This window comes from Phascolarctos cinereus, unplaced genomic scaffold (genome assembly GCF_003287225.1).
Source record: "Phascolarctos cinereus isolate Bilbo 61053 unplaced genomic scaffold, phaCin_HiC Scaffold_8;HRSCAF=390, whole genome shotgun sequence".
In the NCBI taxonomy this organism is placed as follows: domain Eukaryota; kingdom Metazoa; phylum Chordata; class Mammalia; order Diprotodontia; family Phascolarctidae; genus Phascolarctos; species Phascolarctos cinereus.
In genome coordinates this window covers 46,878,017-46,892,806 of record NW_027556291.1, presented here as the reverse complement: position 1 = coordinate 46,892,806, position 14,790 = coordinate 46,878,017, and the positions used below count along the sequence as shown (strand labels likewise).

The following is a 14,790-nucleotide window of genomic DNA, read 5'->3' as shown; positions in this document are numbered from 1 at the left end:
GCAGTTTAAAGCTTTTTTAATGGTTGAAAAGTGCACTAAGACTTCTGGGACACCCTGCATAACAGGAATGGGAGGGTTAAGGCATTCAGTGTTTACAAAATCTGTTCTGCTTTTTATAAAGATGAAAGCAAATGCCAGGGCACGGCACTGGCCTTAATGATTAAGTACCATCCTATTTCACAATTTAGGAGATTTGAAGTGTCAAAAGAGCCCAGTACAGCATCATTCCCAGGGAATAAGAGAAACATGTTCGAGTCTTTATTCAAAAACTGGTTAAGCTTTGCTCCCTACTGTTGTTTGTAGTGAACTCTGGCTCAATTTATTAGAGGGTGGTTTGAACGTTTTCAAGGGTCAAGTAGCAAAGGAATTCAGAACAGCCCCCTTTTAAGCTCGGTGCCTCTTCCAGCTTCTAACAGTAAAATCTGCCTCAGGTCCTTTGGGGAAAAAAAAACCTGCTGACTTTTAAATCACTCTAAGGAAGAATAGTAAGTGATATTGTGGCGTGGCAAGGCAAGAGAGAAGTTATTGATTGCCCTTAAAGGTTGACTTTTGGTCCTACGGCATCACCATCGCGTCATAATCCAAGCCAGGCCACTTGAGGGCCGGGAAGCATCATGTTAATTACCCTACATAGTAAAAATGCTAGCCTGGCATGCCTTAAAAGGCAAAATCTCAATATATGGAGAGACTATCACAAAAGCAATTTTGAACAACATCCCAGCTGTCCCCGTAGTATCTCTGAAGGGGAAAACTTCAAGCTTTGGTTCTTAATCATGCCTCGGGGGTTCTGTGCCCCGAAGGCCGGGGGCGGGGGCGGGGGGGGGGGGGGGGGGAAGCGAAGCATCAATTTCTAAAGGGCAAGCATCAGAGCAGACACGAGCCCACCCGGGAAGCTGAGAGTGGCTTATCCCCAAAGATCCTGGTTTAAAGAAAAATTCAACTGCGTGTGTCGAGGGGCCGGCTGAGGCTGAAGGAAAGAACGGGAAACAGGAGATAAGACAGCAGCAGAGAAGGCCCCGCCGGCGAAGGACCATCCCACACACCCTGCTCCAGGGAGGGAGGACAAACGATGGGGGAAGGGAAAATTCAGGGGCTGCTGTCCAGGGTGGCCTGGCTTGGAGGATGGGGGTGGGGATTGCCAGGGCCAGAGATGATATCTTTTCCCCCATCCTCAAGGCCCGGCTAGCCAATGAAAAAGACTCGCTCGAGCTTTCCCCATCCCAACAAGAAGGATCCAAATTAGCCTCTCTTCCGAGCCCTTCGGGAAATGTAGGGCCCCTCAAGTGCTCGGGCCCCGCGCCCCTGCCCAGTCGGCCCCCCTTTTCCTTGCCTCTCCTTGCTCCTCCCCCCCTCCCCGCCTCCTCCCTCAGGCCCATGCCGCCGGCTCCGACGGTGGGCGCGGAGGGGGTCACCCCTGCAGGCAAGGGCGCCGAGGCTGGAGAAGCGAGGCAGCGCGAATGCCGCTGCACCCCCCCTCCCCCTAGCACCGCGGCAGGCTTAGCCTACCTCCTCTTCCTCCTCTTCCCCCCGGTCCCCGGGGACCGCTCCCGCCTCCCGAGCTGTGGACGGTCCCGGCTCCTCCTCCGCTCTGGTCCCGGGGCCGGACTGCTGCAGCTCCATGGGCACGGCGGCTGCGGCGGGGAGGCCGCGGGCTCGGGGCTCGGGGCTCGGAACTCGGGGCTCGGGGCTCAGGCCGTGCTCGGGAAGCTGGGCAGGAGAAGCGGCCAGCTGTGAGCCCCCTCCGCTGAGCAGGGGAGAAGGGAGCAAGGAGCACGGAGCCGCCGCCCCCTTCTCCTTCCCAGCCCTCCTACGTCACGGCCTCCCCCCTCCCCTCCCCGCCCCCCGCGTCCCCCCCCCGGCGCCCCCCACAACGATCGCGAGACTCCCCCCTCCCAACCCGCGCCAGAGCGTTCGCCCAAGGGCGGAGTGGGGGGGAGTTGGGGGCGAGATGCGCTGTTCCCAACACCACCCCCCCCAGGACCCCTAGCTCACCCGCTCGACCACCCGTTGATGAGGAGAAAAGGGAGGGGGAAGAGGGAGAGGACAGAGAGGGGAGAGGGAGGGGGAGCCAAACTGAGGTCCAGCTTTTTTTTTTTTTGGTTGTTTTGTAACCTCCAAGGGCTCTTGGTTCCTTGCTTATAAAATTCCCTGAGCAAAGCTCCACCCAGGCCTTTAGGCCCAGACCAGTGATGGACTCTCTGGCCACCCTCAAACCCCAGAAACTCACTGGTCCTTCCTTTGCTTGAAGGGGCTGTGGGATTCCCACCTTCTAGTCCCATCCCCTCCTTTTACAGGTGGGAAAACCAGTACAGAGAGGCAGAGGAACTGGCATTCATAGCCACACAGCAAGTATTCTCCTGCCTTAAAAGCTGGCATTCTGCTCAGGGAGCAGTCCGTTCACTTCTTGGATACTGAGTGCAGCTAAAAACAACTTGCATCTACAATCCCTAAGGGGAAGCTGGGCAATTTGCATTCTCCAGGCCCCAACTGAGACTGACACAGCGAGATGGCCAGTCAGTCTCCCCAAGGCCTTCACTTCCCAATGCTAACCCAAAGCTTCACGTGGTACCTGGCACATAGTAGGTGCTTAATAAAGGATTCTTGACTTGAACTCCTGTGATTTTTCCCCCCTATTTTCTTTCCAACCTTCAGACTTTAAATTATCCAACAGTCATTAAAAAGGGTTTAAAAGTAAGCAGTATACCAAAAAAAAGAAAGAAAAAAAACACACAGATTGAAAAGTTAAGAGAATTAATTAGTTCCACCCTGGGGACCTTGCCAGTCTGCTTTCTAATCCAGTCTATCAACCATTTCTTAAGCCCCTAATGGGGAGAAGGTAACCTGGCTCTGGAATGAATAAGAGAACTTGGATTGAAATGTCTACACCTGTGATTTTGGGCAAGTCCTTTCACCTCCCTGGCCTCAGTTTCCTCCTCTGTCCAATGACAGGGCTGGACCAGGTGGCTTCTGAAATCTTTTCTTTGGGATGGGGGCACAGAGAGGAGAGAAACACCTTCTCCCCTCCTTTCCCTTCCACAACCAGGCAAATGTCTAAAATTCCAAGATCAGAGAGAGCTTCATTGCTTCCACTAAAGATTATATAAATCACATCAGAAAACATAACTAGCCAAGGAAGGGGGAAGCTTTTAATTATTACAATTTATGAGAAAGATTCCCATTTCCTTGGATAGGTTTTGATTGTAGGAAAGGGGGCTAGAAAGACCTGGAAAGCTGGGACAGGTATCTACCAATAATGGGCAGAAAAAGAGGAAAGTCTCAGAGATACCAGCTTCAAATCTTCCATAACTTTAATTCTCCCTCCAAAATTCTTCTTGCTCACTTTGGAAACTCACCAGATTGCCAGTTCCTTAGGTGGGAACAACTAGGATATCCCAGGTTGCAGAGAAGGGAAAGCATTGGCTGGGAAATCAGAAGACCAGTTTGGCTCTGGCTCTGCATTCACCGAATGACCTTAGGGCAAGTTCCTTCCCCTCTCTGGGCCTCAGTTCCTCATCAGGAAAATGAAGAGCCCTTTCCAGCTCCCAGTTCTTTGATCAAACTAACACATTCCTTTTTCTTTTCTCTGCAACTCATTTTCCTTACAAAGCAGGAGAAAGGTGCCCAGTAAAGGAGGCCTTCATTATGAGTTGCCTACTTGCAAGACCTTGGAAATGAGATTACATTTTCCCAGGAAAACAATTTCATTTTAAAACCACACTGTTTAAAAGCCAACCAGTGTATATGCTGAGAGTTTCTTATATACGTATATTATCATAGGGTCAGAGATCTAGTTCAATCCCCTCATTTTACAGATGAGGAAACTGGGGCTTAGGGAAATTAAATGACACCCAAGATTACACAGGTAGTATCAGGAGCAGCATTTGAACTCCCACTTGGTCATCCTTCCCTTTGGACCAGATGTCATAGCATATTAGGTAGAGGCCTGGCCTTGGAATCAAGTCCTGTCTGCAATGTATACTGAACTGTACAGACAAGGCATAACTTCTTGGGCCAGCTAGGTGGCATAATGCATACAGGACTGTCCCTGGAGGCAAGAGGACCCGAATTCAAATCCTACCTCAGACACTTACTAGCTGTGTGACCCTTGGCAAGTCACTTCACCCGTATTGCCTTAAAAAAAAAAAAAAGACAACTCAAGGTCCTAGGAGGTTCTGTGGAACCAAAAGTCTCAGACAAGTCACCGACCAGGATTTCCCTAGTCAATAAAATGACACGTCCAGCCTTCCTCTCACCCCCTAAAAATGTATGGGAGCAGCTGGAAAGACAGTATTTGCCTATTACTCCTTTACAAATAGCCTATGTAAAGAGCTGTTACCTAGTTTGTGGCAACAGCTGCTAGTGACATAGCCTGGCCGGGATACCCATTTGCAAATCCACCTAAAAGCCCATACTCAAGGAGTCAATCCATTTCCATTGCCCCATTGCATTGTGTACAGCTTTTCCTCAGAAAGTTCACCCCAGCAATGCTGTCTTGTTTACAATTCTCCTTTCCTACTTGCTTTACTTCCTCTGATGGTGAGGAAACAAAGCAGACTTTTACAAACTAGTTTGAAGTGGCAAGGTTATAGGATCATAGATCTGGAGCTAGCCTCCTCATTCTATACATGTGGAAATCGATACCCAGAGGGTCAGTTACTTGCTAAATGCACAGTAAGAATTTGAACTCAGATCCTCTGATTCCAATTCTAGTACTGGTCTTCTAGAAAACTGTCCCATCTAAACAAATCAGGATCATAAAAGTATTTTCAATCTCTCTTTGTTTAAAGGTATATTGCTACCTTTTTTGGTACATGCCACTCTCTAAAAACAGATATTTATAAAGAGCTTAGCACAGTGCCTATCACATAGTAGATGCTACATGAATGTTTATCCCCTTCCCTTTCCCTTCTTTCCTTATCCATGCTGGGTCTTCCCTGGTAATAAAGATTTTTTTCAAAAGCAGTTCAGCAAAACCAACTGACATCCACTATTTCTGACACATGCAACATTCCGAATACCCCAACCTCTTTGGTAAAAGGAATGAAATGTTTTCCCTTGTCTCTTCTCAGGAACTAAGACATAATCATAGCATTCAGCTTCATTTCTTTGTCTTCTTTCTTTCTACCGCATTGTGGTAGTCACTGAGCCTAATTTGATTCTGCATCAGTTCATATAAGTCTTCCCACATTTCTCTGAATGCCTCTAAGTCTGTTATATTTAGAGAACAGTTTCATCAGCCAGGTTTCCAGATTCAGTTTGGTTTGGTTTAATCACCAAAAAGTGCTGCTATGGAAAATTCTGGCAGACATGGGGCTTTGCTGGATTCATCGGGAAGTTTTAAGATACTTAAAGTGACCTTAAGCTGCCTTGCTAGAGCTAGAGTCAGCTGAAGAAACTCAGGATGTGTTGCCTGGGTCCATGGGTCCAAGGCATAGGGGATGGTAGCTGCTTTCAAATATCTAAAGGGGGTCACATAGAAGAGGGAGGTAATGAGTTCTCCCTCACTAAAGGACTTTAACTAGATGCAGGATGACCACTTACCAGGAATACTGCAGAGGGGAATTCTTAGTTAGGTCTCAATGTTGAATTAAATGATGATATCTCTTCCAGCTCTGACATTCCAGGATTCTCTGACTTATTTCAAGGTATCCAATCTTGTTTAGAAGCTAACAAAGTCCTTTAAAGGATTACTGGTACTGTCTAATACTCTCCTAAGACACCGATCACCACTGTATAACAGTTGCAATATTGCCCTGGCTCTTTTCTCAGAGCTGGCATTCTGACAGACACATCAAACCGCATTATGACCTACAACCAACTTGGGGATTCCATTGACTCTAGGGTCTTAACCAAAAGAAAGTCAGCTTTCTCTCCCTTGTCTTCTGAGAAGAGATTACTGCAAGTAGCTTTCTCAAAGTCCTAAGGAATTGGGGCAGCGAGGTGGCACAGTGGATGGAGCACCGGCCTGGAGTCAGGAGGACCCGAGTTCAAATCAGGCCTCAGACACATAACACTCACTAGCTGTATAGACTCTGGTCAAGTCACTTAACCCCAATTGCCTCATCAAAAAAAAAAAACTTGAGGAATTGCACCAGCACTTTGTATATAATGAGGAAAAGTTAATGCAGCCTAGAAGTGGTTGAACAAACAGTGCCATATGAACAGAATGGGATGTTATTATGCAGTAAGAAATGACAAATAGGAGGAATTCAGACGATAGACAGGATCTATCAGTAGGTACCAATAGGCACCATAGGTCCTGGGGATATAATTACAAAGCAATAAAATCACCCTTGCCTTCAAGGAACTTGCATTCTATTAGGGAGACAATATGGACAAATATAAGTAGATTACAGGAAAAAATAAAATCTTTACAAAGTAGTTGGGGCTCAGGAAAGTCCTAGTGGGAAAGGGGGTATGCAGGAGCACAATTCCTATGCTGATGTAAATGAAAAGATCACTAAAAAAGAAATAGAACCCTAAGTAATAGGAAAAACAAAACAAGGCACTAAAAGAATGGAGAATGAAATCTCAAATCATTGGAGGGAGGCAGGTATTATAGTGTAAATTGGCACACACATGGTATCTGTATCAGATATTTTGCTTAATTAGTTTTATTTTTGGTCACAAAGGAGGGCTTGATCTGGGTGGGGCAGGAAGTGATTGTGATGTCAAGATAAAAGGCCTCAATAAAATTTATATTAAAAAAATCATGCAAATTGCTTTGAATTGGCCAGTGGAAACTACTGTCACTCTCCCTTGTCAGGCTTTCTTGTGTCCCACGAGCCCACTAAGGCTGGAAGCCACTGTGGTGGTGGGAAAAGAAGGTTAGATTTGGAATTAGAAGGTTTCAGTTCCCAGCTCTGTTGAATTACAACTGTCAGTCCCTCAAATCATTTTTCTCAGTGAGGCCTAATTTCCTAATTTGTAAAATGTGCATCATAAAGGCCTGCTCACCTCACCAGGTTCTTGTGAGGTCAGCACCCTAGACAGTATATAAGGGGGTGCCCCAGCTGGGACTGGCACTGCTGTGTTTTTAAAAAAATCTTTGTGATGCTGGTGTATAATACAGTAAGTTTACTTCTCTCTTTATGTATATAAAGATATATATTTGTATGTTATATATATATATATTTATATATACATATGTATAGATATACACACATACATGCACCCACAGATATGTATATTTAGGAGTCCTCTTTGATCTTCAGTAGCATTTGATAACCTCTTTAATGTTAGATCTACATTTATCTCCCTGGATTTCCCCCCTTTTGATCCACCATAAAGTGTCAGCTTAACTTAGCTTACCAAGAAGCATGTTCCCTGACCCCTTTCAGTTCTTTATCCTAAATAATTGTCATTCTGCCTTTTTCAGGGCAGGGTCAAAAGCCCTGTAGCATGTCGAGGCTGACCTCAACCAAATGCTCCAATCTTTGGGGGTATAGAGCTGTCTCCAGTGCATCTGCACCATGAGAGCAAAATGGAGAAAAAAGCAGATGCGTTGCCTGAAGAGAAAGAGGCGAAAGATGAGACACCGGTCTAAGTAAATACCCACAGTAGCAGTGATGCAGAATGGCATACCCCTCTGAGTTGCAACATCAGCAAATATCGTCACCCATCATATAAAAAAAAACCCAACTTTTAACATCATTTCTCCTCACTAACTTATTTCTTCTATCTACCTGACAGAACAATTTTCATCTTTTCAATCAGATTCCTACAATATCATCTTTAATTTAAGGAAGATCACTTGCACAAGACCAAAATCAAGTTCACTAAATAAGTTCATATGATTTAGACTTCTAATGTAGACAGGATCAACGAATTTCATTTTCTTTGTTGCTGAGCATAGTATAGGAATTATGATAATAAATCATTGTCTCTGTTAAAAAACAAAAAAAGGTCTTGAATGTGTTATTTTTAAGAAGCATATGCGATCCACAGCTACAGCTCAGAGCTAGGAGGAGGGCCTGGGGGAGGGAGTCTGGGGGGAGCCACCCAAGACATCTCTAGTCCAACTCATGTCATCTCTACCTCTATTCTAACTCAGGAGTTGGAGGAGGAAACTCAGGGGGCTTCAGATCTAGTCCAACCCATGCCATTTACATCTATTCTAACTCAGAGCATTGGAGGAGGAACAGCAGAGGACCCAAACTTGGTCCAGCCATGACTTCACATGGGTCATCCAATCAGTTTCTACACATTATTACTCCTAGGCCTAGACTTCCAGGACCAAGAGAACAGTCCAGTTTTTAATGAATTTTTGTGTTCCTGATAGCCAATAACACTATTTCTCACCCCTAAAGCTGAGGATCTGAGTTAGAATTTGGCTCTCTTGTCAGAATCCTTCAGAGGAGGCAGAACTCTAAGGCTAAGACAGACAGGCCTGTACAACTTGGCAGTAGGTAGGGGCCAAAATTAAAATCTGCTAAACTTCTTCGGCCTGCAGATAGGTTTTTAGCAGTTCACTTTGCAAATAAAGTTATAATTAATGATTAAACTATTTTGCAATATTAAAAAAGGGACATTTCAATTAATATCAATTAATTACAGTTAGTACTTAAGATTTTTATTTATCATGAAATCACTCCTCTCAGACTAGAGACAGATGATGGTTGGTTGCTGAGGGTCACGTGACAAACAGGAGAGTGCGCAGTGGCAACTCGCCAAGTTACCTGATCTGCACAATAGTGACTAGTGGAAGGCGGCGGGTTAAGCGGGGATGGGCAAAGCACTCATTACATCTTTACTTAAATTGTAGACTTTCTACGTTTTTCAAAAGCTACCCAAAATCCTTTGGCGGCTGAAAGTGGCCCTTGAAGGGGCTGTATGTTGTGCAGGCCTGGGGTAAGATAACCTACACCAAGCTTCATATTACAATATTGATGACAGTGAGGTCTCTGTCCTCTATGCTCCCTAGCTCTGCATCTGCAATCCTCTCAAGGTTTCTTCTAGTTTGATATCTGACAATTAAGAATCTAACATAGCAGTTTCGCCAAGGAAAATATTAAATATCCTTTCCTCAATCTTGATTATAGCTTTAAAAATGCTATTGTGTGTCCCACCAGCCTCAACTCATGCAGGACAGCAGGCCTACTTGGAACACTATCACTTTTTCTGCGTTTCATCCTCGGTCCTTTCTTCATCTTTGTAAAATGTTGAGCTCACTGAAGCCTCCTAATGTGCCCATTAAAGAAATATTACATTTGCTCTCTTAAAGACCCATTGTAGAAAATGAAAGTTTGTGGGGATGGATGGGGGGGGAGGAAGCCGTGTAAAGAGGATGGTGGTAGGGCCAAAAAAAAAAAAGGAATACTTATCTTAAGTAATTAATTGTAATTATATTTTAATTATAGTTATATTTAATATAATTTTAATTATATTAAACAATTTTCGTGCATTGTCATCTACTTATTTCTCCTTTTATTGTTCACTTGTATCTGACTCTTCATGACCCTATTTTGGGTTTTGTTTTGTTTTGTTTTTCAACAGATATTGGAGTGGTTTGCCGTTTCCTTCTCCAGCTCATTTGACAGATGAGAAAACTGAGGCAAACAGGTTGAAATGATTTACCTAGGGTCACACAGCTAGTAGGTGTCAGAGGCAGGATTGGAACTCTGGAAGAAATCTTTCTGACTTCAGGCTGGACACTACCCACTTTGCTACCTAGGCCCCTCTTATCTTTTCCTACAGACTGTAAAAATTGTTTAGTTTGATATCTTTTGTTTTTATATCACTTAGATTTCTCCCTGTATCCTTGCTTCACAACCCCCGCCCCAAGAACTGTAACTGTCTTTAAAGGGCCAGCTTATATAACTGGTTCAACCCTTGAAATACCCACAAACCTTCTCTTTGACTGTCCATGAACAAGCAGCAACCCAGACTCTGCTTTGATTATTTCCAGGAACAGGGAAATTTCCACTTTTGGACAGCTTAGTCTAATTGGGCATTTGATATCACATTTATGACTCAGTTGGATTGAGTTATTAAATAACTATGCAATTAAACATTTGAGTGCCTCCTGTGTTCAGTTGAGGGGTGGTCTACAACAAGTTGGAGCCCTGCCTTCAGAGAGCTTACAATATCAAGGTCAAATCTACTCTGGGAACTTTCCCCTATCTCTCCTATTCACTTCTTCTCCATAAGCAATCCTGCTCTGATGCTGCTCATGTCCCTCTGGTCACTTTGGTTAGTGACTCCTGACATTTGTTAAACCCTAAATTCCCCATAAAATGAACTAAATACAATATTCCAGGTGTGGAGAGACCAGTGTAGAGAACTAGGACATTCTTCTCCCTCCCTTTTTCTGGACACTCCCTTCCCCCACCTTAAGTCACTGCAGTTCAAGATTATATCAGTGTGGTTTTGTTGTTGTTTTTTTTTTTGACAGACACATCTATCTCATGGTTAAAATTCTTAATGAGCTCGTAGGCAAAACTATCTTTTCCCCTCCCCTTTTTTCTCACACAAACTTCTAGCCATGTTTGTTCTCTAGCCAAGAAATGGAAGGTTTTTAATGGCAGGTTTTGGTTTTGTTTGCTTTTTTTAACTTTTCAAAGTTCAGGACTTCACATTTTATTCTAATGGTCTAAGTAAGCAGGTCTCCTCAGTGCTTCCTACCTTCTGAGAAAATAAATGATCATCCAGACAGGACTTTATCAGACATTCTGCTTTGAACATAATCGAGACTTCAACACAAAATCCAGTTGAATTCAGGGAGTTTGATCCCTGTAATAATTATGTTCATTGCAAAATGAAAGCATGGCATATGGATAAAGAGCGCCAGTCTTGGAGTCAAGAAAGGACCATTTGTATCCCTGATGTAGACATACTGTAAGCACTGAATGACTTGTGTGACCCTGAGTGTGAGCATAGGACAAATCTTTTAGTGTCTCAGATACACTGAAAAAACCCACAACTGTTGCATTGGTTTTTGCACTGGTGGAGTTTCCTATAGCCGGTATAAATTGAATAAATGGGGGGGAGGGTGCCAGGCTTGTGATATTACTATAGTGTAGGGATCCCCATGTGGGAAACTCTGGTACTGATCTGAGTATCTATCTCCCCAACCCTAGTAAGCTCCTGGAAGGCAGGGATTGCTGTTGCTGCTTCTTTATTACTCTCTTTTGCATCAATCCTAGCTTACTATTTAATGCATTTAACATGCAGTCAAAGTTTTAACTCATTGACATCTCAGTTCTCCAGATTGGGCTTTCCCCTCTCCCCACATCAAAACAGCCTGGTTTTGTTCCTTTTTCTTTTTTTCCCTGTTTTTAGGGAAGACTATCTGGTTGCTGTGGGCAGGGAGAAGAGACAGACCAGGGCAGGAGAGAAATTTTAGTAATGAGATATGATGTGATAAGGATGTGGGATGTGCAATGGGTTGGTTGGGGAGGCGCAGTAAGAAAGGGGAGGGAGACAGTGACTCCATAGGATTTTCCAGCCTTTAGTGATTAGAATGGGGGGGAGTGGGAAGAAGTGGCTAAAGATGATTAGAGTAGCCTTTAAACTCAAATTTGGGGGGGGTTGGGGGAGTGTGAGTACACACACAGATAACTATAATATTATAGATGCAGCTGTGTGAGATGCCCCAAATGTTGTTTGAGCTGTGGGGGTGGGGCTAGACAGAAAGAGAATGACGATTTTAGAGGACTAGGTAGAATGTTTTTTACCTTTTGACCGAACGTTCTCACTCCAGCACTTTAGAAATTATGTTAGCCAGAATAATTAAACTAGGAACAGAGCAGAGCACAAGGAACTGGTTCTTCCCCACCCCACCCTCAGGCCAGCAGGTGAGCTTCCCATCTACCCTACCCAGGGCCCAAGTGTAGGTCTGAAGTGTTTACACTCTCCTACTGGGTGGGGTGTCTCTCAGGTTGCTCGGAGGGTTTAGAAGTCAGCATGCTTTGGGGAATGGCCAAGATTGCTGGTTTACAGGGCTGCACAGGACAGCGGGAAAAGAACCTGGCAGAGGGGACTGAGGAGCAGAGGGGAACTCGTTTTCAAAAGCCCTCAGGCATCATTAAACACATCAGAATCACAGAACAGACTGTTAGAGTGGAAATGGGCAGATTTAGGGATCCTAGATCCTAGAAGTGGAAGGGGACCTCAGACCTTGTCTAATCCAAGCCCCATGATCACACAAGCTTGTACAGTTAAACATCAAAGGGAAAATTTCAGCCCAGGTCCTCGGACTTCCAGAGCCAAACATTCTTGCCTCTAGGTTCCACGGGATCATTTTCGTCCAAGCCTCTGGTTAATTTAACACAGTACTAAGCCTGGCACTTTTGGGGGAGAGGTGGGGGGTGGGGTGGATGGGGGGGCCGGGGGGAAGGGAGAACCAGACCTCTGAATAATATCATTTGTATATCTGGTGAAGGAACTTCAGCTACCACTGCAGTTGGGCCCTTTTTAAACAGCCTGATTTGGAAAGTGCCTAGGGTTCCAAGTGTCACCCAGGGTCACCCAACCAGCTATGAAGTAGCTGAGCCCTATAAGACAAGAAAGCTAGGCTTTCCAAGCTCTTTCTACTCACTTGTGCATGGATAACTGGAAGGGCCCCAGGTTGGAGAGGATGATCTAGGGCGGCCATTGTTTCATTGAAAGCCTGTGATCTCAGCAGATGGCTGGCTGGCCGGCTTCCCAGCGGGAGCCGGCGGCGGCCCAGGCAGAAGGCTCCGGCGCTGCAGTGGCGGCGTTAGGACACGCGGGGGCGCCGTTGGCGGAGGGCGGAGCACTGCGCTGGCGGCGGCGCTCGCTCCCGCTGGCGCTCACTGGCACTCGTTCTCGCTACAGTCGGCTCGGGGCGCTCTCTTGCAGTCCGAGCGCGGGAGCTCTGTGGGCAGCGGTTATTAATTTCTTCAGGCAGGCAGGCAGGCAAGGCGAGGCGGGCCGGCTGGCGGGCCGTCAGGCAAACGGAGGAGGCGGGGAGAGGGCTGGCGGTTGGGTCGTCGGGTTTAACCCCGTGCGATCGGTGTTCGCAACCCCCGGCGCCCGCCTGCCCTCCCGCCCTGATGGATCGGCCCACGACCAGAACGCAGTTCTTCACAGTATCCACCTCAGGGAAGGGAGAGGAGGGGTGGGGGCCGACGAAGAGGGGAGGCGGAGGGGAGGAGGAGAGGGAGAGAAGGGCTTCGGTCGCGATTACCCCCGCGGGCGGCGGGGGGAGGGGGACGCCACCGCTGGGGACGGCCGTGACCGAAACGGCGGCCGGGCGGGGCTGGGCGCCCCTGCCTTGGCTTTGAGCTTGGATCCCTTGACTGCCCCCCCTTCATACAATCGAGGGCTGGGAGTTGAAGGGCCCCGAACGAGAGGCCTGCCGCTTGACCCTGGTCCGAAGGGGCGCACAGTTTGAGTAAGTAGCCTCCGGATCGGGCTAGGGGGGAGGGGAATCCTCCGGGCCCTGGGTACCCCCCGCAGGCAGAGACTATTCCGCCAGTGCCAAGCAGCCAGCCTCGGCCACCACCGGGCGCGGCGCCCGGGCCCAGGGTAAAGAGCAGTGCCTTCCGAGGGCTGGGGGGGGGGGGGGGTGGGAGGGAGGTGGGAGGAGAAGCGTTGAGGGGCAGGAGAATTCGGGGAGGTAGGAGGAGAGGGTGGTGGAGATGTGGGGGGGAGGCGGATGGAGGGAGGGAAGAGGCGAATGGGGTAGTATGGAGGGGAGGAGGATTGGGGGACGAAGGAGGAGGGGGGAGCAGGAGGGGAACCTTTTTGAAGGCCCTTTTACTATCCCGGTGGGTCCCAATAAGGACACCCCCCTCCACCCCCAGAGTACATAGGATTAAGGATTTGTAGAGCTGGGAGGGGTTCTATTCCTAAAATTGTTATTTTAGAGTAGAGGAGACCTCAAAAGTCTTTGACCCCAACCCAATCATTTTACTCAAGGAAACTGAGGCCTAGAGACATTAAATGATTTGCGGGGCGGGGGGGGGAGTGTCACTAAAGTATCTGAGACAAGATTGGAATCCAAGTTTTCCTGACTCTAAGTCCAGAGCTTTGACCACGTTACACCTTGCTGCCAACCTCATTCTACTGAGAGAATAAGGCCGGTCCAGGAAAGAGGAAGGGATTGTAGATGTAATAATACTATAGGGATTATAATAATATTATGTCATTTGATCGTCAAAACAACTCTGGGTGGAAAGTGCTATTATTATCCCCATTTTACAGATACAGAAACTGAGGCAGAGTGCTCAAGGTCACACACAGGTGGGATTAGAACCTGTGTCTTCCCTGGTTTTTCCTGCCTCCAAGCATGGCACTGTAGTGCTGTGTCTAGCTGCCTAGATCTACAACTGGAAGGGAGCTCCTATGGCCTCTATAGAGATAGTCTAGCCCCTCTTATTTTCCAGAGAAGGAAACTGAGTGATGAGAGGAGAGACCAGCTACCAATGGGTTGGTCCCACAAGCAGCAAAGTTGGAGTGAAAGAAACCTAGAAAGAGTCCAATTCTTTAATGTTACAGAGCAGAAAACTGAGGCCAAAAGTGAAGAATGCCTTGCCCTGCCACTGACTTATTTGGCCTTGTCACTTCATCCTAGTAATAATAATAACAAATTACTTTTCTCTATCTCCTTCCTCCCTTTTCACTTTTGTATGGACTTGCGATTTCATAAAGAACTCTGCATGAGCTAACTCCCTCTACCAAGAGAGATTAGCCCTGCTCTGAATATTAAGGAGAAAGTTGATCATCCTTAAGTGACTTGCTCAAGGATGATGAAATTTCTATGTCATAGAAGGACTTGGAACCCAGGTCTTTTTGACTCAACTCTGGGCCAGCTCCAAAGGCTTG

At 46.5% G+C, this 14,790-nt stretch overlaps 2 protein-coding genes and 1 long non-coding RNA gene across 3 annotated transcripts in view; 2 read left to right on the top strand and 1 right to left on the bottom strand.

Moving 5' to 3' along the window:
- Positions 1 to 1,780, bottom strand: part of SMARCA1 (SNF2 related chromatin remodeling ATPase 1) — a 114,592-nt gene extending 112,812 nt beyond the window's left edge. The window contains 1 exon segment of the mRNA XM_020969833.2: positions 1,507 to 1,780. Within this exon segment, the coding sequence (XP_020825492.1) occupies positions 1,507 to 1,620 (114 nt within the window). The 5' untranslated portion in view covers positions 1,621 to 1,780.
- Positions 1,781 to 7,024: 5,244 nt separating this feature from the next.
- LOC110196531 (uncharacterized) lies at positions 7,025 to 7,528 on the top strand. The gene is made up of 2 exons (XR_002321246.2): positions 7,025 to 7,071; positions 7,379 to 7,528. It is a non-coding gene; the product is annotated as an uncharacterized LOC110196531 (long non-coding RNA).
- A 5,246-nt stretch (positions 7,529 to 12,774) lies between these two features.
- Positions 12,775 to 14,790, top strand: part of OCRL (OCRL inositol polyphosphate-5-phosphatase) — a 56,713-nt gene continuing 54,697 nt past the window's right edge. Inside the window, 2 exon segments of the mRNA XM_078147782.1 lie at positions 12,775 to 13,052; positions 13,278 to 13,357. Of these exon segments, the coding sequence (XP_078003908.1) occupies positions 13,017 to 13,052; positions 13,278 to 13,357 (116 nt within the window). The 5' untranslated portion in view covers positions 12,775 to 13,016.